This window comes from Hirundo rustica, chromosome 8 (assembly GCF_015227805.2).
Source record: "Hirundo rustica isolate bHirRus1 chromosome 8, bHirRus1.pri.v3, whole genome shotgun sequence".
NCBI lineage: Eukaryota > Metazoa > Chordata > Aves > Passeriformes > Hirundinidae > Hirundo > Hirundo rustica.
In genome coordinates, this window is record NC_053457.1 from 7,295,848 (window position 1) to 7,323,051 (window position 27,204).

The 27,204-nt window shown below is 41.8% G+C and overlaps 1 protein-coding gene across 3 annotated transcripts in view; it reads left to right on the forward strand.

The window, feature by feature from the left end:
* The window catches only part of FAM13C (family with sequence similarity 13 member C), a 118,285-nt gene that overhangs the window by 49,875 nt on the left and 41,206 nt on the right, over positions 1-27,204 (forward strand). For all 3 annotated transcript variants that reach the window (XM_040070776.2, XM_040070777.2, XM_040070775.2), the window contains exons 7-8: positions 21,158-21,196; positions 25,997-26,053. In XM_040070776.2, coding sequence (XP_039926710.1) covers positions 21,158-21,196; positions 25,997-26,053 — 96 coding nt within the window. The remainder of the gene's footprint in view (positions 1-21,157; positions 21,197-25,996; positions 26,054-27,204) is intronic.

A 27,204-nucleotide genomic window follows, 5' to 3' on the forward strand; every position in this document is an offset into this window, starting at 1 on the left:
TAGCTCACTTAGGAGCTAGTAAATTTTACATCATCTGCTGTGAAGCTCTTTGATTCTAAAGGCATTCATCACTTGAATAATTTTCTATCCTGAATTCACTTATATGCTCCAGTGACCCAAAACTCAATGAGAAATACATTTTATTCCAGCTTCAATGATGTGGCACAGGTCCCACTGGTGATCATGGTTGCTTTTAATGCTTTATCAGTGGAGTTAAAAATAAGAGCATCAAAAGGTAGGGAGAATGCCTGTAAGAAACGTGTCTTTGTCTCTGTATATGTCTATAAATATAAATAAAAGAATCTCAGGGCATTTTTGTTTTGTTTTTGTTTTTAAATCAAGTACCAAAGATACTGTGATGACTTTCCAGAATAATGAAATGTTTTTGGTCATTTCCTTGCAGTCTTAGGAACTTGCATTCTGTTTTCATTTGGCATTAAGCTTTTAGGTATTTTATGTCATGCTGTTGAAAGAATTGCTTTATATTACTCTCTATCAGAATGCCACTTATGTTCCTTTTCAGAAGTGCATATTCTGCTTTTTATATATTTCCTCAGATGAGTGATGTCTTGAGTAATGCTGAAAAAATTGGTCCTAGTCGATTTTTGCCTTTTATTGCATTTATTATAATAGCGAATGTTCGGATATCCTACTGGTCACAGGTTTTACAAACAAATCTACTCAAAAAACCCCCTAATTTTTTCAAAGAGCTTTTATGAAGCTTTGAAATTCTTAGGAATCAACTGACCTAAGTCTTGAAAATGTGAAAAGTAATGAAACCTTTCTAATATTCATATTAATGAGACATAAAGTGCACAATAGATTTTGCATCCGTTGGTTTGACAAAGCAGCTGCTGCTTTGACCTCTGTTGCCCACTCTGAAGCATGGCAGGACTTCCCTTAGTGCAGGATGTGCTGTTGTCTTCTTCCCCCAACATCTGGGGCTGATCAGCTCCTACAAACAGAAATAAGACTCTCCCAACACAAAGGAAATCTATGCTGCTGCTCTGTTCTGACAGTTCATAATGTTTCAGGCAAGTGCTCACTTGAAAGCCAAAGGAATAAAATGCAAGTACAGTTTTGTTCTCTCTGAATTGCTCCCTGTTTACCTCTCCAGATATGTCAGGGTATTCTTCTGTTATATCAGCTGTGGTTTATTTGAGCTGTATGGTAAAAGAGGAAAAAAATAATTCTGGAAATGCTTTCTCCTGTGGTTTCCCTATTATGTTTCAAGCCATACTTTTGGTATAATTGAATGAATGGTTTCAGGATAAGAAATTATTTTAAAACTTTCCTGTTTTCCCCCCAAATGCCCAAGGATTTTGCTATTGATTTCTGTCTGCCTGCTCCACAAAGACACTGCCCGTGTCTCTGGATTTCTTGCCTGCACAGAACCGTGTGCTCCTGTGACAGGTCTGCTGTGGGTGCCAAAAGGGAAATTGAAAACCTGTTTCTGACCTGGAGATACTGGGCAGTGAGGAAGTGATAAAAATGAATGCCTGGCTTTCATGGGGCTGTTACCATCCTTTAACTTCTACTAAGGGAACTCTAAAATGGAAAACATTATTTTAGTTTGAGTGGTGACAGGATTTTGAGAAGTGTAAGTGCCCCAAATCAGAACAGAACAGAAAAAAAAGAAGATTTAATACACTGAATATATAAATCTCTCCTTGCCACAGGTTTTTGCACAGATGGTCTTGGGGCAGTGCCAGGAACCTGCAGGTGCAGGAGGCCTTCCCTTAGACCTCATTCCCTCCAAGCAGCTCTCAAACTCACAACTTTTTGAACCCTAGAAGCACATAGCTTTTTCCTTCTCACCAGATGAGGTATAAAGGTTTTGCCAGCCAACGAGAAAGCCTGTTGCTCGAAATGCTTTAGAACACTTTGTCTTACCCAGGCAGCTGAAGAAGAAGATGTCCAAGTTCTGGCGGGTCTCAGAAGTGTTACTGATTGCCAGCACTTTGCCCCACAGGGGGAGGTGAAGCAGCTCTGTGGCGTTGCTATAGAGGCTGAAGTTCCTGAGCATCATTCTGAGAGATGCAAGGGCCAGGAAAGCTGCTGCAAAAACAATGATTAATGCTGCTGTGTTTGTGAACTGATTCCTCACTGATCTGAAGGAAGCCTCAGGAGGTCATTTAATCCATAATTCTGCCTGAAGGAAAGGTAAACTCCACTAAAACCATTCTTTACAGACATTTGTCTAACCTGATCTCCCCACCAGGGATGGAGATTGAGCAACACCCAGCACTTAGCTAATTTCTCTCTCTCTGATCTCCAGCTACACGTTGTCATGTCATAGTTCCTTAGCTTTTATGATGTCCTTATTTTTAAGGCTTGAACTGAAAGTAAAATAGGATGATTTGGACCTCCTAGATTAATTTAAAATGTGAATGTGAGGACCAAAAGAAAAGACTTATTTCTTTTGCTTGGTGTTAACCAAATGAGCTCTGCTAGTGTGTGGAATGGGTTAAATAGAGCTACTGTGCTTCTAACTACCTAAAGAGATATGAACAAATTCTGCTTCTGAAGCACATCATGATGAATAATTTAGGGACTCTGGGACTGCATACTGTACATAGAGGTATTGCAGGGCATAATACATCATTAGCATGTATAGAGCCTCTCTGTAATTTGAAATAGAAAATATGTAGAGTATCCTAGCAGGAAATAATGTGTACTTGATGAAAATTTTCTGTCTGAGAACTAGTGTCTTTGTCAAAATGACAGATCAAAACTCTAATGTGAAATTTGAGTTTCAGAAAAATTAATGGAGCCCGTTGCTAGGACTTGAGAAAGCGGCTCCTGATGCTCTGACAGTGTAGTGGTCATAAATAAGCCAGGTCAATGTCCCACAGAACATCTAGACAGGCAGAACAAGTCTGCATTGCAGCACCTGGCAGCCTCATTATGCTGGGCATGCATGCCAGGGGCCTGGCAGCAGCGCTGCCCTGGTTCTGTGAGATGTGCATGCACACACCGCATGCGGGATGCAGCTCTTAATGCACAGAGCTGCACAGCTTGGGGCCTGAGCAGCATCAGCTGCTCACTGCAGGTGTGCTGGGCACTGACTTGGGGTGTTTTCAGGTCATGCTGCTTAGGGCTTCATTATTTTAAACAAATATTCACTTGAAAATATTTATATCTGTTAATAAGCCAATCAGTTCTGTGCTCCTCAGTGCTTGTTGCTTCTAAGAGTGCTATGCTAAGGTTTTTAGTAGGGGCTGGGAAGATGAGTCAAGGTTTTCCATGAGGGAAGATTAAAGCACATGTGATTCATCTGTGTCATGTGAAATATTGAGTGAAAATGCGTATGGTACACCAGGTAGGGTGAACATTCATGTGTTTAACTCCCTGGGGAGAAACCATTCACCAACGCTTCTGACTCGTGTCAGTCAAAACTAAACTTCCATCCTGAGCCGCTTCTCACTTGATGACCTTTCTATTAATTGATATATGCTGGATTTGACCTTAAATAATCTTCATGTACGCTGTGTTATTGAGTATTATTATTAATGCTACTGAGTTCCATTAGAATTCTAATGAATACTGTAAAATTACCTGTAAAATTATGTTGGTTCTGAAAGTTATTGCAAACAGTTAGAATATTAAAATTAGTGCCACGGAGTTCTGGTGCTGGTTTTAAATCTTTGATGTTTTTAATGGTGAATATTAGAAAAACTGGATGCATCTATATTTATAGCTGTTTTTGTGACCTTCTCTTGTTAGCCTGTGCAAGAACTGACTAGAAGCAATACAATTCCACTGGTAACTTGGACTTATTACTGCTTTCTATGTCGCTGCTCTAAATAAAGAACTTTACTCTAATGAAAACTTTTATCTAGGATTTCTGTGCAAAACACTGTATAAATATCTGTTTAATAACCTGCTGAGGGAGGGCATTGGCTGCTTTGTGTTATCTCTGCTGAATGGCACTGGGATTTTAATTTTGTCTGACAAAGTTGCTGTGGAAAAAGTTTGGCACACCTTTGCCTCATCCTCCAGAAGAGTGTCTACTTGTTTCAGTGGTGTGGTAAGACTAGGACAGGAGCTCAGGGCATGACTTTCCCCCCTGTGAGTGATGAACACATTTATTGAACACATTTACTGAACATATTTTTATGTCAGGATGCGTTTAGAGAGCAGGAATAGCACCAGAGCTCCTGAACCACTCTTTCAGTTCTAGGTCATCTCCAGCCAGAGGAGGACTTGGCTGTGTTTCTGGTCAGCAATGTGCATCTTTGAGCTTGACTGTGGCTTGTAAAAAGAATGAGAAACTGACTGAAAGGTGCAGTTTTATGCAGACTGTATTAGGTGAAAAGATGAGTCCCGGGTAATTTTCCTTTCTAAGAAGAATTTCTATAGTGTTTATGTTTGGGGAATGGGATTCATGAGGGCAGTTGGGTGTCACTAAACCAGGAGATGCTTCCAGAGGCCTAACCCTCCCTTGTGTTGAATTATGGTACAAACTGGAGCAGTTTAGCAGGAGAGGTCAGGGGGCAGTAGATCTCTGTAGCCCGGAGTTTGGGGCACATCTTTGGAATTGAAGAGCTGAAGCGCACAGTCACACTGCAGGACAGATGGAACCAACTGTGGCTCCTGGTATAATTTGTGCATGAATTACGGGAATGGTAGGATGCCGAGGGGCTGAAAAGAGAGGCAGAGGGTAACACCTCTTTTCTTACTTTTTCCTTGTATATCCCTACATGGACTATTTAGTATTTTTTATTTTTTAAAAAAATCTGCAAATGGAAAGGTTTTATTTTGGATAAAAATAGGTACTGTGTTGGTACTTTTCACTTCTTTTTTCATCAGTTTGTCACCGATGACTAAGTGATGGAGTTCTGAAAAGTGTGGTTTTGGTTTAGCTCTAGAAACCCATGCAAGGTTTTCTCTTAAGCAGGTAACACCAAGGCATAATTTATTTCTGTCCCCTGGTTTCATCTGCCCATCTGTCCCGTCTGTTTCACCTCTATCTTTGCAGATATGAGTATTTTTCTAACATTGAACATGCCAGAATTTCTGCTTCTGTTTTAGACTGAAAACCCACAACATCTGCATTTCAGCTGGAAACAGGAGAGAATGAATTCAAATGAAATTCTCTCTGTGGCTGATGTAAATCACAGTAAACATCTTATACCCATCTGAGGTAATTGCATATGAAAAAGTATTTGTACAGTTCTGTTAATAAATGACTTATTTTTTTGAAGTCAAACCGGTTTTGATCACATCCAAGAAGGAAAATAGTTACCAAAAAAAAAAAGTTATTTTAATTTTATGGTAATTCTAATTTTAATCTGAATTCATATCAGTCAGTGTTGTAACTATAAACTGCACTCCATAGAACATCCTCAACCTGAGAGTACTAGCAAGCTACCAGAAGATCAAAATAAGTACGCACAAAAAAATCAGTTTTCTATGCAATTGGCATTAGTTTTGTCATGATTTGATGCATATAAGAACAGCATTCATAATTATACAACCAACAGATCATTTGAAGATACAGAATGCGGTTTGATGGATATACAAAGGAAAAAGGAAGATTGTGTTTTCCTGTTTGCCTATGTTGCTGTCTGTGTATCTATTTCCTGGGCTTTAAGTCCTCACTCTCTGGGGTGCTGAGGTTAAAGTGCAGTCCCTGGGCTTGGCTCCATAGCTGGAATTTCCAGATTTCCAGGCTTTTTGTGCTTGAGCATCAAATCAATGAAAAAGATGTTGTAACATCCCCGATTTTTTTTTTAATGGAACCCAAAACAAATCAAACATATTTACCAGCCTAAACCTCTGCCTTGGAATAATTAGTCTTGCAAATTTTCAGAGATCTGACAGCCTATTTTTGGATACAGCTGGAAAAGATGTCAAGCATGGCAGTGTCTTTACATTGCACAGCAAGAATGGGACACTCACAAGATGTTTCATCTAAATAGTTTGGTTTGCAGGACTTTATTACAGGTTCTGGAGGGAAAAAAAAAAAAAAAAAAGGATTTCTGTCTCTATAAATAGGGGAAAGATAAATTACCTTGGCTCTTATCAGCACTTTTTATTCTAGTCTAATCTTTCTGTTATCATAATTAATTCATTCTGTGCTTATGGGAAGCTTATCAAGAATCAGTCCTTTCACTTCTGTCTTCTCTTTTTCAAGTTCAACACCAGACTGATTCCCCTCTCCTCTGTTTTCTTTCAGTGCCTCCTCCCAGCCCACTCAACCTGTTCAGGTTCTGTCAGCCTTCTTGACAATCATGACCTGAGGTACTTGTGCTCTTTGTGATATTTTAATGTGTTCAGTTTCTGCTCACACTCAACAATTCATTAACTTCTAGGGTTTTTTCAGATGTAAGAGCAGTGCTGTTTTTCCTTTTTGTAGCTTGTCCTTAGCCTGGCTCTGATTCCACAAGTGAAAAGGGGGGCTTTAGCAGGTTACTGACCTGGCATCAGTAAACCAGAGAGCATCAGCACGTCCCTGCCAGGCATCACCTTTCTTTTGTCCCCTTCAGTTTTCTTGGACTGATTTTTAAAAGAGCAGTATCACTTTTTTCATCCCTTTGCTTATGACTCCAGTCCTTTCCTGTTTTGATCTTACTTTGAATAGCAATTGGAAAAAAATATTCAAGCTCACATTCAATGTCTAGGGATTTAGCAAAGTCATGCTAGAAACAGTTCAAAGTAGCTCCATATGAAGTTGGATTCAAATAATGCTGATATATTCTTAATTTATGTTTGGGTGAGTAATAGAAGGAAGGCAGTATATTATGTAGGTGCTGGTATCTGAAATGGATTTCCATGGATGTTTCAGTAGATTAATGACATGTTTTCAGATACTCATAGTTGTGTGGTAGTTTTTAATCTTACAACTGGGTGAACTCTGTGGGCTTGTTGACCTAGGCAGTAGCAAAAATTATGTTCTGGAAACTGCACACTGTGGAGCCTTATATAGAAACACAGATGTCTGGATTGTGGCTTGACTTATGGGAATTACGTGATTCTTCAGATTCCTAGGGTGTTTCATGGTGCAGATGGCTGTTCTGTACCAAGAAATGGATTGGGCTGTCTACATCAATGTTACAATGATAATTTAAAATGATGGCAACAGTCCCACGTTGGAAGAAGACATCCTGCCCATCTCCTTTTGACTTGTGGAAGAATGAAGCAGTTTGCTTATAAATGAGAAGTTTTGAGGCTATTTCCTTCAAATCTTTAATTGCAGATGAGACACCTTAAGTAACAACTTCTAAGACTTGACCTCCTGAGAGCCTGAGGAGACCAGCACTTTTGCAAGGGGGAGATGAGGCGGGTAAAGAAAATACAAGGACAGTGTAGGAGATAGCAAGGCAAATGTAGGGTGTGTGTGGAGCCCAGCAGAGCTTTCTGCTGCAGAAGGGTAAATCAGCTCTGCATCTCCTGGCAGCTCCATGGTGAGGAGTCCCCCCTCCAACGCAAGAGTGACTGGGCAGCTTTGCAGGGGAGTGCCTGCATCAGGCCTGGGGCTGAGTGTTGCTGGATATCGTGTGCACATCTCAGGCCTGTGCTTTGGGAGCTGTGCTACTGGTGGTAAACTCCTGTGTAACTCTCTGTATGACAGAGAGCAAGAGTTAAGAGCAAGGGTAGCTGCTCTTTTCCTTTGCAGGTTATGCACACTGTTGCAATGCAGCCAGGTAATAAAAGCCTGTCTGGGTAGCTGGCTGAGGTTTTCAGGAATTCCTCATTATCTCTCTTTTAGTAATTCTTTTGTGTGTAGGTATGTAATGTTCTCTGTGTAATTTCACTGCTATGGGAGGGAGCACGTCCTGGTGTTATTCTGGTTGTGCGCTTTGTGCTGCTGTGAAAACAGATTGCTGCTGATAATAAACATTTCATTTTGTTAAGATTAATTTTAAAGAATATCAGAAAAGGTCACAATTTTTGAGATTATATCTGAAAATGTGCTTCCAATTTTGTCAAACTTTTCCCATTTAAGTGGAAAGTTATTTTTTGCACAGATCAGAGGATATTGTGAAAAATGTTGATGATTACTTATTTCAAGAGAAAGCAGTGTTGTGATTCACTCTTTCACGGGCATCATTCCCTACATCCATAATGCATTTTGAAAATTGGAGCTGGCTTCTGCCAACAAATGAAATATTAATGAATGCAGGATTGCATAATACACTTTTTGCATAGTGTAATTTTTCCAAGGAAATTAAATGGCCACCTCTTAAAAATAAACCGGATGAAATGCTTCATAGTCTTACTTTGCTGTGAACCAAAAGGTATTTGGGTGAAAACTTGGGTGAAATCTAAATATCTGTGCATTGGTGAATTTGTTTATATAGAGAGGCTCTGCGCAGCTTTGATGCATCAGATGAAACTCCAAAAGGTGCATTAAAAAGTTTGTTACAATGACTGCTGCATTAGTTGTGATCACTTAATCATACTTTTGAGTGTGGAACAGTTCCAGATCTCTTAAAAAGTATACACTGCACAAGCGAGGCAGTGAGGATGCTGAGGACAGTGGAAAATCAGGAGTTCATCAGCACACATAAGTAAACATTTCTGAAAAAAAATGACATGGAAACCTTCTTCCAGACAGCAGAAAGAGATGCTTGACTGGTCCTCAGCACTTGTCAAACAATCCATAAATCAATCAAATTGTACTCAGTATGGATTAAGTTTAATCTGTTACTGACTAACCCTTGAAATGACAACATTTTTGTTTGTTGTTACCTAAGGGTGTAAATAGGGATTTGGGTCAAGGCATCCAGCAACAAACTGGGGAAAACAACTGGATTTTCTACAGTCAAGGGAAGGGTAATAAATAATAGCAAAGCTCATTAATCCTCTTTTCCATTAGTGGCAATGTCAGATAAAGCTGCTTAGTGACTCCTGAGGAATGTTACATGGATGATTTATTGCGTGTGTACTTTTAGATGTTAAGTGTAATTTTGAAATGTGCTACCCCTACAGACTCACCAAGAGATAGAGTAGTAGAGCAGACAAATTACAGCACTATATAATGGGCAATTTCTGTATGTTTCTTCAGCTGATTTCCCAGCCTTTTCAGTTAGTTCTGGCTCCTTTCAGTGGATATAAAACCCCTGTCTTTGACAATGCACTTGGAGAATGGGTTTATTTGGTTACTTTTCTCCTGTCTGTTTGCTGTTTGACATATGACTATTAGCATGAGCTATTAATAAATTGTCTACTCTGCATTACAGATACAAAGAGTAGTTATGGTTTTATAAACATTTTTAATAGTGGGGATTAATTTTAATGCCATTTAATATTTACCCTGTATTGAAGAGCGGGCTAATAATGAATGAACTCTAAACTTCCATCCCTGTTACAATATCCCTATTGATTTAAAAATGCAAACTGCTTTATGCTGGGATGTGACTGTTCCTCAAGTTCTCCTTAAAAGCATTGCTGTTCCTGTCCCCAGCTGCATTTGCTTCTGGGAGAGGACTCAGCTTTTTTATTCTTCTTTATTCTGCTGGAAATTCACTGCAGAGAACAGGGCTGTGATGGAGCGATGAGTGCAGTGCACCTGCAGGCCGGGTGCAGGCACTCACAGCAGCGTGACTCACCCCTCCATCCTCCCAGCCCGGCATTCAGCTGGATTTGCCTTCTGTCTGACTAAGGAATAATCTGCTAGGTTCTAGACAAATACATCTGCCTAGCACTTATTTACTACATGTTTTATTTAAAGCTTTAAAATACTTTTATGTATCGTAGTTTGCTTTGCTCTGCGCTGCGGTTGTGCTTTGGCAAGCACTTTAAAACAGTGCAGTGCAAGGCAGTTGAGGAAGAACGCACAGAAATCATTTCAAAAGTGACTCTTTTTTAAAAAGAGCTGTTGAACAGGTTAGTCAGACCTGTGAGTCACTCCAACTGAGTCATGCTTACTTTTTGGTGGCTATAGATTATCTGGTTTTCCTGTTTCTCCATGCAGCTGTGAGTAATGTCGTGGTAAGAACTGTAGTGCTTTGGAGAATGGCTTTTCCCTGCCCTGCCTGAACACATTTATGCATTGGGCAGTTTATAAAGTCATTTTTTGGCCCATTCTCTCACAACACTCTAGTGGCTTGTCGCAGGATACAAGTGATGTGAAATTGGCCAACTGTTGCTTTGAGGGGAGAGAAAAGAGAGCAAGGGCCCTCCCTACCAACCCATGATTGGCACCACCTCTGTGGGGTTAGTGGGAAATACTAGGAGTTATCCTGGTTGGCATTATCCCTTGTGCACCCACAGGGGCTGAGACAGGAACTTTGGGGTAGTTAATCAGGCAGAGAAGACCTCTGAGGAACAGAAAAAACGAGGGGGTGGGAGAGAAGAACAAATATGCCCTGAGATGTTAACTGGGTTGGTGCCTTAGCAAGTGTTGGAGCTGAGTTTGGGTGTGTTGGAGGAATTTTTTTCTATATTTGTAGTGAGCATGCATCAACACAGCTGTAGTGTTAGGCATAATCCCAGAGCCTTTACAACCATCATCCCAGACACTGAATTAGCAGTGTATGCATTGGCCAAGGGTTTTCAGCTTGGTGGCTACCTAAAATTAGTCTGAAACCGTGTAGGTGCTTAAATGTGGGTTTGAGAGCCTGGGTTTGGGTTAGAAAGTGTAGGCTGTAGTTCTTCAAGCTTCAGCAAAGAGAGAGAAGATGCTGTAGCTCTGAATATTCCTGAATATACCTACATTTAGACTACAGTATTCATTACTCTTTTTTTAGTAAGTACTGTCAGCATTTTTGTTAATATAAAGGCAAGATGTCCTTTCCTTGTAATCTTAAAAAAAAGAGAAAATATATTACAGTCAGATTTTAAAGGATTAGTTATTATTTTTCACTGGCTCTGCTTCTGAGAATTTTTGTAAAGACTGATTCTCTCTAAAAATGAATACCTCACATAGAAATAGAACTTTTTTCTGTGACTGGTATATTTCTGATTGATGCTGCAGAACTGCCAGACAGAAAATATTATTAAAATTAGAATGAAAATGTCTTTTTAATATTTACAGCTCTCTGAGTAATGTAAAACCAAACCAAATTTTCTCTAGTTTATCAAAGGGTCAGGGGATTTATAATTTGAGATAGAAAATGTGTCTATGTCATTAAGAACACTTGATGTGCTTTACAACAAAGGATTTAAATGCTTCAAAAGGGAGAAGTAATTTGCACTTCTATTTTGCAATAGATAGAAGAGTGCTAAAGGTGCTTTCTGCAATAAATTTCTTTCCCAAATGGTTCTGCTCCCTTTCAGCAGAACCATTCAGGAAATATCCAAGTCACAAATAGTTGCATTGGGACGAAATTTATGTGAAAGAGGTCATTTGTTCAGTGTCAGCAGCTGTTGTAAAGTTGCATAGGGTCTTCCCAGAGAAAACTACTGCTCTCAGATTCTTGTTGAACCTTAAAAGCTGTTGCAAACACGGGATGAGAACATATTCAAACAAATAATGGACTGAAAAGAAGAATAGAGAATGCACAACTGCAGGGCTGAGTGCTGCCCTCTGTGTGCTGCAGCACCTTAGAGAGCTGATTGTGGAGACCCCTGTGAGATGCTCTGAGCCAGGAGGAGGAGAGAGCTCTCCTGCAAAGTCTTGTTCAGGGAGGTTTGTCCTGGTCCTTGGAAGGGGATCTCGTAGGAGCTGGAAACAGCCACTAAACATGTCCCCATGAAGATAATTGGCTGCTGTTAGAACCTTTCCCATGTGCCATGGGTGGTAAATCACCTCTGGCCAGGCTGTGTCAGGACTCAGATCCTGGTGTCTGGGGCAAGAGCCTCCATTCCCTAAGGAAAGGAGATGTCCTGGTGGCCCTGGCAGGGAACACGTCTGCGCACAGGCTTGGGCTCAGTGCTGCCTCAGGACACTCCCGAGCACGGCAGCCAAGCCAGCCCACAAGATAAACACACACACATTAAGCAGGAAGCAGTGCAGCAGGAGAATAAAAAGGCAAGAGCACAGATGGTGTGTGGTTATGTGGATAATTCCTTGGCTTTGTGGAGAAATTAAGTCCTTGCTCTGGTGACTGCCACAGGTTTGTCTCCTCCCCATAGTACCACCATAGAAAAGAAAATCCTTCTAAGTAATGAGAAAATAAACTTGAATGTGTGTATAAGACATTTATGCTTTATAATGTGCCATTTTCTTATATTTTCTGTAGGGTTCTGATTTCATGCCACAAAGCTGAATATTATGTAACAGGATTGTATTACTTATTTTCTATAGACTGTTGTGACCAGTTCTGGCTGTCTTACTCTGTTGCAAGACACAAAGTGCTGAAAATGCACATTTGGGTCAAATACAGTTCTTTTTTCCTCAATATAAAAGAAAAAAAAAAATACTTTGCTTACTGGGAAAAAACCCCCAACCAAACAAAAAAAAAACAACCCAGAAACAAATCCAACAAAACCAAAGCAACCCAAAATGTAATGGAAGTTAAAAATATTCTCAGACTTTGGAAGAACAAACTTATGTCTGTGCTAAGGAGCTGTGGATTGTTCTGGTAAATTAGAATAGTGCATGGCAGGACACAAGCACAGATTGTGAGCCTGGACAGAAATAGAAGGCAAACAGAGGAGGACTACTTGCTAGCAGAAGAAATTAAAACATCAAGTGGAAGCTGAGCAGGAATTGACACTGACTGTGGCTGCTAATATTTGGTGGCTCATTTGCAGCATTTTGATGAAATGCAGGTGCAGGGGAATATGGTATCACTGATGAGATGTTTCTCACATCCAGGGATCATGATATTAGAAAAGTTAATGGCCTGAATCAGTGGGTTTCAAATGGCACTGTGACTACATGCTCAGTGCATAGTAATTCAGAAAACAACTTGGAAAAAAAAAAATAGGATTCCTTACCATGCACTTTTCATGGCAGAAATGAGAACAAGCAACTGGAGCTTAATAAACCCCCACAAAAATGGATGAGTTAATGCCCAGGAGACCTCCCTTGGCTGCCCATCATAACTGTGTTTTACATTGGGATCGTTTGCTTATATTTGCTGGATTTATTCTGGATTTTTCTTGTGCCTTCCTATTATATTCCCCAACATGAGTTTTCTTTCTTTTGTCCACCACACTGTTTTCTTTTCTGATGTGGACACCTTTTCCTTTCCGTGACATTTGGATGGCTGGGAAGAAACATCATGTCTGAATTGACAGCCAGGAATAAGTTGACTAAATGCAGTTCTTTGTAGGATTTTTTCCATGGCTCAGAATGGGCTCCAGAGGGGCCTGTGAGAAGCTGGAGCCATCATGGGTTTAAATTTATTGATGCATGTAGCGAGTTCAGAAAAGAGCATATCAATAACAGATTACATCAATTTTGACTCAATGACTTCAGCTTCTCCTCTGACCATACTAGCCCCTGAAATTAATAAACACTTGGCAAAAGAGTAACAAGATTTAAATGTATAGATACCAACTGCAGTGAATGGGGTTGAAAAGCTCTCTGCGAGATCCTGTGTCTTGTACAATTGCATCTGATGTGTGCAAATGGAGATTCCTTGCTTTTCCCTGTTTTCGATGTAAGAAGGAATATTATCTTTAGGTTTTCAGACATTTCAAGTGTTCAGTGAAGTGCAGAGTAAATCTAAATCCACTGCTAAGCATACCTGTGCTACTGTCTGTATTTCCTTTTGTTTCCAAAAGAAGAGTAGTTCTGGTTATTTATTATGACACAGGAGACTTAAGTTACAAGTTGTACTTTTGTAACTGCATTTATTGCTGTTCTCTTTCTGAACTTCCGTCAGCATTCCTGGTGTCACACAAGCAGTAATGATGACTCTGAATGTGATTGAAATGCATAAAGTAATTGTTAAGAGGCATAAGCATCATCTAATGGTGTAGTTTCAAATTTCATGTCCTGGGATAGTTTATACATTAATAGTTCTTAATCTGTCTGTATCAGATTTTCCTGCAGTGCAACAAAAAGAGAAAACAGGATGTAAGCCCCTGAGAAAGAAAATATTCAGGGGCTTGGAGAGTCTGTCTTTAATACCCAAAATTCTGGGACATGTGGTCACAGGGATCTGTCCTGCTGGGATATTAACGCTGTGGGCAACATCCTCGGGTGGTGTAATTAGCAAAGCTACCCCCTGGTACTGCTGCCCAGCCCTCTGAGAGCAGCCTGTGAGTGTTTTCTGCTGGAGGTCAGAGGGTAGAAATACAAGATCACAGGTTTTGTAAACTAGGAAGAGGCTTAGAGAGGATTCGTGACAAATCTGTTTTTATGTTACCTGTCCCTCAGATATCAGTAGGGCTAATCAGGGAGAGTCAGGTGGTGCACAGTAATGCTTGGGGAAGGCCAGGTGTCCTCTGAAAACACATAATTGCTGATAATGGAACTCTACAACAACGCTAATTAAAGAGGTGCTTCTGTATGTCACTGAGAATAAGCTCTGAAATTAGACAGCAATTGTTCTAGGCTGGTTTTGATACATGGCTTCTAGGTTGGTATTGATTTTGTTATTTCATTCTGGCTTCTCTGCTTCTGGGAAGATAAAGCTACAGGTGATGAAAGGTAGTATGAACTGGTCTGCTGGTTACATGGAGGAGAGTTACACGGAGCAAGATCTGCAAAGTTCCGCATAGGTGAGTGCACTATTACAGGAAGATGTGAAAAAAGACAAATAGTCTTTCAGGTATATGATTCTGTGAATAGATGTCTGGAATGAACATGAACATAAAAATTAAAGATACGTGTGCACTTTTCCTCATCTTGCAGTATTGAGAGGAAAAACTGGTTATGAATTAGTGCTGTGTTGAGTCTAGCCTGACTTGGGTGTAAACCTGCTGGAAGTGGTTTTGTCATCAGTGAAGGTATTAAATTATCTGCAGAGGATCACTGCAGCTGAGTAGTATCTCAGTCAGTAGCGCCACTTAGGCTGGTACAGCTGGGCTCATCATGCAGCCCTGTGAGTGCTGGATAATGACTCTTGGACATCTCTGTAGAGATTTTCAGCACAGATGATGGGTCTTCACGAAACAGCTTGCTCTTTAATAACAAAATTGGAGGCCTGGTTCTGTATTTCCAGCTTAGCACTCTTCCTCAGACCACAGGCCTGTATGAAACCAGCTGGTGCTGTTTAAGCAAGGCAGGAGTGGTGTAGCCACGCAGCAGAGCTTGGTGTGGGCTCCTTGCCCCAGCAATTCCCTGTGCTGGTGGCAGCTCTCCCACTGCCACCGCTGCTGCTTGCTCAGGTATGAGCACCTGGACTGGAGAAATATAATCAAGTTATGGGACTGTAGCAGTCCACAATCTGCACAAAAATGTGTAGCTCTGTGATATTTTTCCCTTTAAAAGAGCAGAGATCTGTGCCTTTTGAGCTGCAGGGTGGATGTGCCCCCTCTCAGTGCAAAATTGGATGTACTATGGGATTCATGGGCCTACAGCACAAAAGGCTTGAGCCAGGGATTATGTGCAGTTTGATTGCACACTGAAGTCTCTTCAGAAAATATATATATTCACACCCTGAGGGTCTGTGCAGGTGCACAAAGTTTTACCCAGCCAACAGAAAGGCACCTTATGGCATTTCCCTGAACTGGATTATGGCAGCTGTGTCTGCACCTACGCTCAGCTGGAGTCTCTTCCTGCATGGGCCTGTCGGTTCATTTTGAGACACACAGCAAGATCAACTGAGTGCTGCTTCCCCCAGGTTCCCCGCTCTCAGATGATGTCCTAATTAGGTCACAGAGAAAATCAAAGATGTAGAAGCTGCACTGAGTGCTCACCAACCGGCTCCTACATGTAATTGCTGTATTTTAGTTTAATTTCTCCTGAGATGTTTGCCGATGTCTTGGAGAATGTTGCCCATAAAAAGGCAGGCTGCTCGTCAAGAAAGCAAGTCAGTGAACACATGAATATTTTGAGCCGCAGTGTGTAGCACTCGGTATTTATCACTACAGGAGATTGCATGTGACTCCTCTCTCACATGGCAGCTCCTTGGTTCATACCTTACAGATTGGGAAATAGCAAAAGTATCCTGCAGGATCACTTTTGAAGGAAGGGCGAGGCACTGGAGCCATCCACAGTGCTAACATTCTGCTGCAGAATGATTCCTTCCCTTACCCCTCAAGAAAATCCTGTGTGTGGGAAGACAACAAGACTTGCTAAAGTCAGAAATGAGTTACTGCTTTACTGCCTGAAGTGTGGCCTCAGAAGCAGCAGTGTGACCTGCCAAGGAAGCATATTTAACCTGCTCCTCAGAGCAGTGGAGCTGAATGCGTTCTGTTCGTGGCAGCAAATGCAAACAGGTGGGACTCAGTGCACTGTTGGCGTCCAGGGCGTTCCTTTGGTTGCCCTGGAGGGTCAGGGACCTGGGCAGGGGGGTCTGGGACCCCAGCCCAGAGCTCAGAGAGACACTGGATTTGATTTCAGTCCATGGGAGAGGCTTCTTGCACTGCAGGAAGCATTGCAGGCCACAAAAGTGTGAAAAATAGTAGTTTAGTATATCACAGGGTGAAAAAACAGTGGGTTGGGGATTTTTGGCATTGAAGTGAATGGGGCAAGATGGAGAATTTGGGGCGTTGTCTCTTTCTTCTTCCTTCTTGTTCCCTCACTCCATTTCTGCAGTGACGTTGGCACAAAGTAGTTAGTGAGGATTGGGTCAGAGTAAAGATGACCTTTTTAGTAATAGTGATAGACATTGGTAATAAATAGTAAATAAAGAATACATAGCAATTAGTGTAAAAGATAAGGACAGCCCAGAGACAGGAGGAGTCACCAGATGTCCGAGCCGTGGCAAACATCTTTTGGACACTGAGAAAATTGTAAGATAAGAACTAATAAATGAAGCATGTAACCTTGAAGACTCTGTCTTTTCCTGCGTTTGGCACAGAGCTGTGCAGAGGGCCAGAACTCTAAAACCACCTGAATGCTGGGGAATTTAAACTCCTGAAAAGGAGCCCCCGACAACTGCCGTCCCTGAGTAGGCAGAAACAGTGCACCTCCTTGCTGGGACAGCTTGAGAGGGACAGAAAGGATGGCTGGAGCACTTCAGGGCATTGTTTCTTGGCAGGAGCACACGTGCTCCAAGAAAAACAAATTTGCTCAATACTTTTATGAATCTCTGAGCTCAGCCAGGTCTGGCAGGGATAACTTGACTTCATCCAGAGAGACAGCAGTGGGGAGATCATTCCAAGTTTCCCTTTATTTGAGTAGTGGAACACGAGTAACTTCTTCCCCGAGCTGGAGAGCATTGCCCTGGGCTCCTCATCCTGCAGTGTCTGTGTCACACTGTGCCTCTCACGTCCCTCCACGGTGCCTGGGGCTCCCTTGCAGGGCATGACTGCCCTGCAAAATTGCCTTTGATGCAGCAATTCCAGCACAGGCACTTTGGATTCTGTGGAATAACAAATAATAATAAAGAAAATAGTCTGGCAATCATGCTGATTGGCAATCATGCTGGCAAATGCTGATCACACCCTATACGCTTGCACGGTGTTATTCGTTAGGTAGTAGATATTATATTCAAAATACTAACTTTCCTAGAACCTTAGAGAGTTTAGAGTTCTTTGTAAGTGTGTAATTTCCCCTTTAAAATAGAGTTTATTTCCAAGTACAAATTCTTTGTTATTGTGTAGTTATGGTTGAAAGGCCTCATCATTTGTCTGAGTCAGGAACGCCCTTAAAGAAAGCAGTCGTTTAGGGAGATGAGCAAATTTGGGAAATTAGGCAAAGGTTCTGCTCTGCAGGTGAACCCAAAGATCCACAAAGCCTGCAGGGATGTGGGCGTGGGGGGTGTGTGACATTTTAGACAAGTGCAGCTTGGAGAGCTTCACTATTCCTTCTTTTTTATGACATTTTGATTGTTGTACCCTCTTGCTCCACTGAAGCCAGAACTATTTCTGCCCACTTTTGTCTCAGTGCCTCTCTCTCCTTTTGCAGACTCACATTGCCTTTGTAAGGCACTCTCTGCCAGCTAATGCTGTTCTGAGATTATGAATATATGATTTATTTTGAATATGTGTCTCTGTTCAGTGCAAACCCAAGCTGGATGCTGTGATTCCTGTTTCATTCTTCTTCCTGACCTAGCAGTAATTCTCCTGATGATACAAACCAAATAAAGAAAGGAATTTCTATGCCAATCTGTCAGCCATAAATAGGCAATGTATTGATCAAACTCCTAGAAGTGAACAGCAACGTATTTCTGATTCTTGGTATCTCCAAAATGTGTGTAGATGTTCGCTTTGGGGATCTCTGACATTTTTGTTGTCAGCTGAGGGCTGTCATGTGATGTTTATGTTGGCTAGATCAACACGTGGCAAAAAGAAGGTAAGAACAACACTGGGTATAAAATGGGAAGCTCTTCTGCAGAGAAAGTGTCTTTTTCTAGACATAGGATTTGCAAAAATATGAATCACTGAAACTGTTTGGAAGAAATAAGGAAAAACTGATTTAAAAGCCTTTCTTTTCAGAATTTCAGAAATATGTTTTCTGATGAATTCAAAATAAAAAGTCCTTGAAAGTTTATCTGTTATTCAGTGGGGAAGTTCAAAAATTAATTCACACATAGGTGTAGCTTTATTTTCGTTGAGACTTCAGGATGATGAGAGGCCTGGCATGTTGTCTGAGTGCGGTGATGAGATGTATCTGGCACTGGGAATTTCAGTGTGATAAAGAGTGATGTTTTACAGCATTATGGCCCGAAGTGGCTTGCATGTCATTGCATGAACAGTGTAATGACAAGATAAGGAGGTAGCAGCAGTTTTGGGTTTTCTCCGTGCCTGGGACAGGAGGAAGCAGAGATGCAGGCTCAGGCACCTTTGGCTCTCCCTTGTGAGGCTCTGTGCCTGCTCTGGTCTCACCCTGAGCACATGGATGGAAGCAGCTGGGAAGGAGCTGGGGTCAGCCAGTAGTGCCCAAGCCAACATCACTGTTGAAATGAGTGTTTGCCCCTAAAGACAAATTACTTCCATCTGGTAAAAGAAGAAAAGTTATTGTGAATCTACTGTAGTTCCTCTCTTGTGCTCACCAGGATCAGGGTGGCTCCATTTATCTGACCAGGGCATTCTCTGAAACAGGTTCCTGAGTTTAACTGACCTTTGCTTACGTGCATTTGTCATTACTATGCTTGTTTTACATGAAATTTCATTTTCTTGAATGGTTTCCCAGCCTTACAGGAAGAGACTCTCCATTTACACTGGTCAAGTGCAATCTTTAAGACTAGTGGAAGTTTGTGAGTGAGCTACAAAGTAACGTGCTTCCCTAAAGGAGATTTTGCAATCGCTGCTCAGTACCAAAATCCAGAGAAACCACAGAAAAATGATGATGCTCTAAACTTGGCCTCAGTCCAAAGCAACCCTGTCTTACAAACTGATCTTCAGTCATGTTATCTTCCCAGTAACAACAGCAAGGCCTGGCAGTGTGTTTGCACAGGGAAGGAATTCGCAGAGAATTAGACCTTGACTTGTGCACCCACAAATGAGGAAGTCACATTTGTAAAAGCTCCCTCTCTTGTGGGGTGTGTGTAGGCACCCAGTCCTTTCAGTTCTACTCTAGCCAAGCTGTGATGCTTATCGGTGTGAATTTGTGATAAAAACTAGTGATTCCTCCATTACACCCTTGAAGTTCTAGCTGTGAACCCAGCCTGATCATTCAAAATCAAGAGTCAAGCATTCACTTAAGCATTTTGGAATGTATCCCTTAAAAAAGAAAAAAAAAAATCACTTATTTTTAATGACACTCTGCTTATTGAGCATGTAAATTAAGCTTTTACTTCCTACAACATCTAGAAAAATATCTTTGTTCAGCTGCAAACAGAATAGCAGTAAAGAAATTTATGTTTGTATGGCCAGAGAAATAGAAATGGAAACAGGAGGAGAAAAAAAATTGAAATGTCATTTTTAAAGCAGGATTTAATTACTAACCATTAAATTTAGCTTTTCTGTTCATCCTTCTCTCACAAAACCTGCTCTCTGAAGGGCAGAGGTTCCTGCAGACTGGCTGTGGAATTTTGATCCCCAGAATGGTAATTCATGCCGTTTTCCACATTGATATAAACGTGCAAAAATAAGAAAGAGCAGAGCAGGCAGCGTGTGTGAGAGGTAGGGGGGTTGGGACAGGGGAAGATGCGGTGCATTGTCAGCGCTGCTGGTGAAAGAAAAGCGAATGTCAGGGCTGTGATTGCTGGCTGCCTCTGCTGCCTGGGAAATGTGTGTCAGCACCACGCAGAGGCACAAGCTGCGGCGAGGAGGAGGAGGAGGTGCCTCTCTTTATCCCTGCTCCGCTTGATGCTGGCGTCTCCGAGATGCCTTTGTCACAAACAGGAGTGCTCGCAAGGCGTTGTCTGCCTTGCTTTCTCTCCCCCAGCCCAAACAACAACGACAACAGCAAATCCCATCTCTGCCATGTAGCAGTGAGATTGTTTATTTGTTTGTCGGGTTGGGGGTTTTTTTCCTTTTATTTTTTCTTCTTTGCTGCTGTGAGATTTCAGGATGATCCAAGAGTGTATTCACTGCATTTGAGGGGTGTTGATCGAGGGGGAATTCCACTGCCGCTTCAAACCCAGCAGTTTGCAATATCCTGAGCTGACCCTGCTGAATATATTACATCAGGTCAGAAACATTTTGTTGCAGGAGCACAGCAGCCTATTTCTTTCACAGGAATGGTTCCATCTACTGCTTGCTGTTAACTTAATAACCTTTTCCTACTTGAACTGTCCATTCTGCCAGGATTTTTTTTTTTCATAGAATCCCTTGGGGTTTGGCCATGAGCTGAGCATGTAAGAGACCACTGAGCAAGAAAACCTTCAGACAGCTTAGCTGGACAACCCTCTTTCAGTTTAAAAAACAAACAAAAAACCCCCTGCATTTGATGAGCCAATTACACAGAGCAAACATTTAAAGGACAGAATGCCAAATACTTGTTTGTAAACCTAAGCCTTTATTAACAGCACTGTTACAACTATAAAAGATCAGCATCCGAGCCTCACAGTCTACCTGCACCCCTGCCTGAATTCCGGGCTCTGCTGGCTGGGCTTTGTGAGTGTTGTAGGACTAATCCCTGTGGTTTCTTGATTATGAGCATGTGCAGAGCAGCCCAAGGTACAGCCGTGCATGTAGAGCGAGCACAGAGACGTGCCTCGCAATGCCATGTTTGTGCATGTGTGCCTACAACTGAGGAGGATACAGGGAGCCTGCCTGCCTTGCTGATTTATCTGATGTTTTCTTGTTTCTGTTTCAGCATTCAGGATAAGTCCTTCAACACGACAGCTTTAGCAGAGTAAGTGAACACTTTAAAGATGTCCTTATTTTTAAACAAGAATAATGAGTTTAGTTACCGGACAGAATAATTGTAAGTGGTATGGGAGAAGTCCCAAGATATCTGTCTTATATTTTGTTTGAGTTTTCTGTAATCTAAATATATTTTTTGACTGTATGGGAAGGATTGCATAAAGCAGCTGCCTTTAAATTCTCTGTGACTATTTAGCAGTGAAATACCTTTTTTTGGGAGCATATATGCTGGGTGCACATCACACATGTTTAAGTGCATGATTTTCACTGTCAGATAAACCTCCTGTCAAAATATTGCTCATTTCTGGTGCTAATGGTCCTGTCAAACACAAGCATGTCTGTTTTCTAAGGACACATGGTCTGTACTTACCACAAGCATTGTTAGGGAAAAAAAAAAAATCATTTGGAAATATTTTGAAAAATCCCTATGCATTATTTAGACAAGCTAAGTACCAAAAACGTCATTTCTTTGTTATCAATTTGATAAACTCCTTAGATGGCCTTTTGTATATGTCATAATCATAAGGATGTATATCTTGATTTTTCTTGCTGTTTTACAGAGACAACAGAACAAGGGGGGACATTAGAAAGTTCGAAAGGCAAATCCTCTAGGAACTATTGCAAATGAATTGGCCTTTGTCTTATTCTAGTCTAAACCACTTCAATATTGGTGTTCTGTGCATTTTTATCTTGCATGCTTTTGATTGTTTCAAAAGCTTTTGGGGAAGATTCTGCAGCATTAAAGAGCCAAGCTGTTTTTCAGGAGGAAAATGATGTATGGATTTGTTTGTGTGTTAGGTGAGTTTCACACTGCTAAGATGCTCATAATCTAAGACACCCCAGCTGGACAGTGGGCTGTTTGCTGAGTGCTGTGGGGACAAGAGGCATTCTGAAAGCAGGCCAAGTTGTAATCATCTGAGCCATCCCTAAGTGTTGTCATAACCTCTACAGGAAAAGTAATATTTCAAAGGGATCTAAAGTATTTCCCTCTCTTATATTGCTTTGCTTTACTTGCTTATATTTCCTTGCTTTATTTAATATTTAAATTCAGTCACACTTTTTGTGGGACTGGGACAGATATAGAAAGATTGAACTGAAGCTAATAAATCATGGAGGAGTTTTTGTTTTCTTGTATGCTTCTTTGTTTTCATTTCCTGTGTTCCTGTTTGTTAAGTGATGAATTGTGGTCTGTAAAATTATGGGTTGCTCCCCTTTCACAGAAAAATAGCCAGACTACAGATAGTATATTTTTAATTTTTTTTTCTCCTTCCCTTTCTCTGTCCCTAAGAACATCCATTGTTTCCTGTAGAGATTCCCTTGGAGCAGTCCCAAGGCCTGCCTCACCCCCGAGGTTTCTGGGACCCAAAGGTGATGGCTTTTCTCTGTGGGCCGTCGTGTTAAACCCAAGTTGGGAGTGTGGTGCCAGCCCTGCCCTTGGGGAGATGGGGAGGGGTTGGATCTCCCTCATTTCAGCTGCTGTTTGTTCTTGTTTGTGGGATTTCATGTTTAATCTTCTATTTCCAAACAAAGGGGTAGAAACACGCTTTTAGGAAAAAAATGTGCGAACAATGATATTTGAGAAGCATTGTCCAATCAAACAAACTTGGTTTCCAGAGTTGCCTTCCCTTAGCCTTGTTTGGAGCTCTCCCCCTACACCTGCTTTTGAGAGCTGTTGAGGACACACAATTCTTACTGATTTCAGTACTTGTTGTTTACATTGACCATCTCTGAAAACAGATGAAAATAGATTTACTTTTATTTAGCGGAAGAAGGAGAGAGCTTGCCATGCAAATCTAGACATCCTCACTTAACAATTTCTGTCATCATTTGTGATGAAGGCAAAGCCAGGGGTTCCTGCATGACATATAGCCAGCAGTACAGCACTTTCAGGAACATTTCTCTGGACAAGGCGAGTGCCTGGGGGTGCAAAGCTCATGCAAGCCATGCAGCCTGGTTTGGGAGCTGTTCATGTGAGCCTCTGAAAGGTTAAGTCAGCAAAAAGGAGCAGCTTTTACTCTTCTGAAACAGCTCCCGTGGGAAGGTGAAAATGAAAGAACGTTAAAGAAGCTGGTCCCATTAACCCAGAGACCCTGGGGGAAGCACAGAGACAGTGTGATCCAGAGTCAGAGCAACACTCCATCCCGGCTGGGAGCCCATCCCTGACCCAACTCTGGCCCTTGCCATAAGATCAGTAATGGATGTACTTACTTTTAAGAGATATCCATCAGTCAGGAGCTGGATTGGGCACTGAAGGGAGAGGATTCACATCACTGGTTTTGTTAAAGGACAGCTCCTACCCAATGTAACCTATTTTCTGACCTGAAGCTCCTGTGGTCTATTCCCTGGTGGTTGAGGAGCAAGGAAGATGCTGCTGCAGTTTTTTGGTTGGTGGGAAGTCTCTTCTGCTACATGACCACAAACTATAAAAAAAACTTACCGAACTCTTGAATATCACCCTACCTATTAAATACAGGTAAAGCTAGACAGGAAGATTTACAAGTTAGTGGCGAGAGGAAAGGAAGGTGTACATGTTTGTTTTGATATGTGCAGATAGGTGGCATGAACACAGAAGATGCATTTCTTTAAGAAATCGAGGTAAAAACACTCCATGCTTTAAGGATGGAGTGATATTTGCATTATATCACAAATTCATCTTTTTGAAGGTCCTGCTATGGTCCAGCCTCAAGCACAGTCTCGTGCGAGTGAGCTCTCAGACTCCTGGTTATTATTTAGTCTTGTACAGGCAAAAAATTCTGTTGGAAATTTTAGACCGTGTTGCTTCTGAACTTCCTAAGGATCTTTTAAATTTCATGATGGGCATGGTATTCTCTGACTCATTTTTGCTTATCTTTCCTATCCACTGCTATCCAGTTACTCAAATACATTTTGTCCCACTCACTTTTGTTGTTTATGAGTTGTGTCTTGTTTTATGACTTCTATCCGTTGCTGGATGCTGGGTTAGGACCTCTGCCTCTCGAGATCACCTCCCTCCAGCCAGCACAACTCCCCCAGCTAAGGAGAGTGCTCCTTAACTGGACTTAGCTTGGCCCCTGGACTGGTGCTCAGCCACCCAGAGTGTGTTCCCCATTGCCAAAGTGGTCTTTCAGGAGTGAAGGCTGCCAAGTGAGGGGACGGGTGAGGGGAACAGGTAGCAAAACTGGTGGCAGAGCTGCTTCCTCCCACCTCCTCTCTCTGAGGCACACAGTAGGGAGAGTTTGTCCCTTTAGGGGATCCCTGGACTTGGCCATGGCTTGGCCCATGGTGCACACCCCAGCTGGTGGCACCTTCTCCTCCGTCTGTGCTGGGAGCTCTGTCCATCCAGCTCTGACCTTGCCACTGTCTCATCCCTATGCATTTTCTTTCTGTTGTTTCCTCCCTCTGAAATATTCCTTCTAGCTCTACAGCCAGGTTCCTGGTTCCTTTCACGCTGGGTTTCCTCATTCAAACCCGCAGTGTGTCCTGTGCCCACCCCTCGCCGTTTCCCAAGAGGCAGTCAGGTATTGGCCAGAGGGCAAGGTGGGATTGGCCTCCACAGGCAACCGGATTTCTTACGGTGAATTTTTCCATTTTGCGCATCGAGCCCTGTCTTCCATCCATCATCGCGCTTTGCCATGTGGGGAAAGCTGCACTCATTGCAGGAATATTGTGTGATTAGGGTGATCTGCCACTGTAGTTCTCTGCTCCGGTTGTGAGCAGCAAATACTTTCATGCGTATGCTGATGTATTCAGGAAGTGTAAACACTTGAGTGGCCCTTTAAATATTTTCTGCTGCAGTCTGACTTTTGATATAGACACCAGCAGAAGACTGGTGGGGAAGAGGAATGTATTAAAACCCTTGCCATCAAATTGCAATGCAGAGCTATGAATGTGTCACTTAATGTCCTCTCTTCTAAGTGGGGCAGTTCTTCTCAAAATTTATCAAGTCAGCAAAAGTACAGGCTGCTTCCCCCATAATGAAGAGATTCCTCTGCCAGAAAACCTCAAAGGATCCAGGCCTCCTTCGTGTCTGTGCCCTGTGAGTATGAACTGAGGGTGAAGAGAGGGCCCCGAGTTTACCCCAGCAATACCAGGCTCGGTGTTTGCATATTTTAGGAGTGCATGCTTATGGATGCATGTTTATTTGAAGAAAGGCTGCTCATGGGCTTTACAGGTTAAATCATCCTGCAAAGTTCAGCCATGCAGGCACAGTGTCATGTTCAGCTCTCAGTGGCTGTGGTTTAGTGTATTTATCCAGACTTCTCTTTTGATTAGGCAGCCTTAGGACAATTCTTTGGTTTGTAACTTAAAGGAAGTAATTGATTATGATTGTTCAGGCATCTTAAAAAATAGTGCTAGTTCACTTTTTAAGACTAACTCTCACTTCATAATTTAATTGGGTATTCTTTTTCCTGTTGCACTGCTCTATCATAGTTAATATTTTTGTGGGTATGGGAGAAAAATATCCTAGTTGTGTCTAATTATTTTTGAGATTAATGTGAACTATAATATAACCAAGTAGAATACGGAGTTTTTTGTAATTTTCCTGTGTTTTTTATGGTAATGTGTGAATTCCTTGTAATGATTTCCATTTGTCTGAAAATGATATACCAAACTGTGTGCACTTAACATCTCAAATCTTCTTCTTCCTCTGAGATTTGGACTATCATGGAGCAGCTATGGCATTAAATGACTACCCTAACTACAGTGCGAGGAGAAGAAGAAATGTGTTTATAGTTTGAGCTGCACTGTAATGTTATTAAAAGCCAAGTTTCAGCAGAAAATAAGTAATTTTCTTGTATTCATTTTCAAGGTGTGACGGGTATTCAGACTCTGTGCATGAAGATCAAGCAGGCAGTTCCAGTCCCAGGTACTCTCCTGTAATCTTTGTCTGAAATCCATTGCCTGCAAATGAAGCTGTGACTGCTTCTGTTAAACCATTAGAAAGAAACCTTTATTCTCAAGGGAATGCAGAATTTCTGGGGTATTATCTGCAAAAGCTGCTAATATTTCTGGGAAATACATATTTATCTTGTGTATTTTTGTGTGATGAATATGAAGATTAATTACTGTTGCTATTATATAAGCAAATATATTATGGTCTGTATTCTTAACTTCACATCATACTCTTGTCATTCAGATGCAGCTGTGGTGCTTATACACTGAATTTTACTGCACAGCAGCTGGTACAAAGCAGTAGTAGGCAGAGTTTTCCAACTGTGCAAAGATATGATAATTGCTGAGTGTGTCTGGAAAAAAAAAAATTCCTTCAAATTGTAATTTTACTGAAGTATTCTTGAGGCATGCCTCTCTCATGGCTATGTTAGTACATATTGATTGCTAGGGTATGCAACTTAACCTTTCAGGAAGATTTTAAATCAGAGGATATCTTTAAATTAGCAACACTTTTGCACAGTGTTGGAGTGTCTGTGGGCTATAAACCTGTAACTATAACAACTGCCTTGGAGCACACTTGCAGAAGGCATGGGCAGCAATGGTGTTCAACTCCACAGGCACCCTGCAAGCATCCATCTGGATGGTGATGGGCCACAGATGGAGAGTGAGTTTGGCAGCTCAAAATCCTTTGGAGAAAACATTGAACTAGCAAGTTATGCTTTCTGCAAAAAAACCCCCGACATTTCAGCGAGATTTAATTCAATAGCCCTTGACTTCCTCAGCCGTGGAAGTTTCACACCAGGAGAGGGGTGATCTCCCAGCCTACTGTTAGGATGCTGCCAGCTGAAGCTAACATCTGAAATCCCACCTGAAATCTAAGCTACAGCCAGGGATTTTGGAGCAGCAGTGGTGCCCAGCTCACGCTGCCAGCTCCTCAGGCAGCCTTGCCTTCTGCACTGCGGTGACTTGGGGGTGCCACGGAGATGCTCCCACGGGAAGGCACGAGACCGGGCTAAGGCTGGAGTGACTGGGTGTGCTCAACACTAGCAAGGGCTCCCTGGAGAGAGCTTGCACACTGTAGTCTGGTTGGGGATTGAAAATGTCTGTCCCAGATCCCAGATTAAG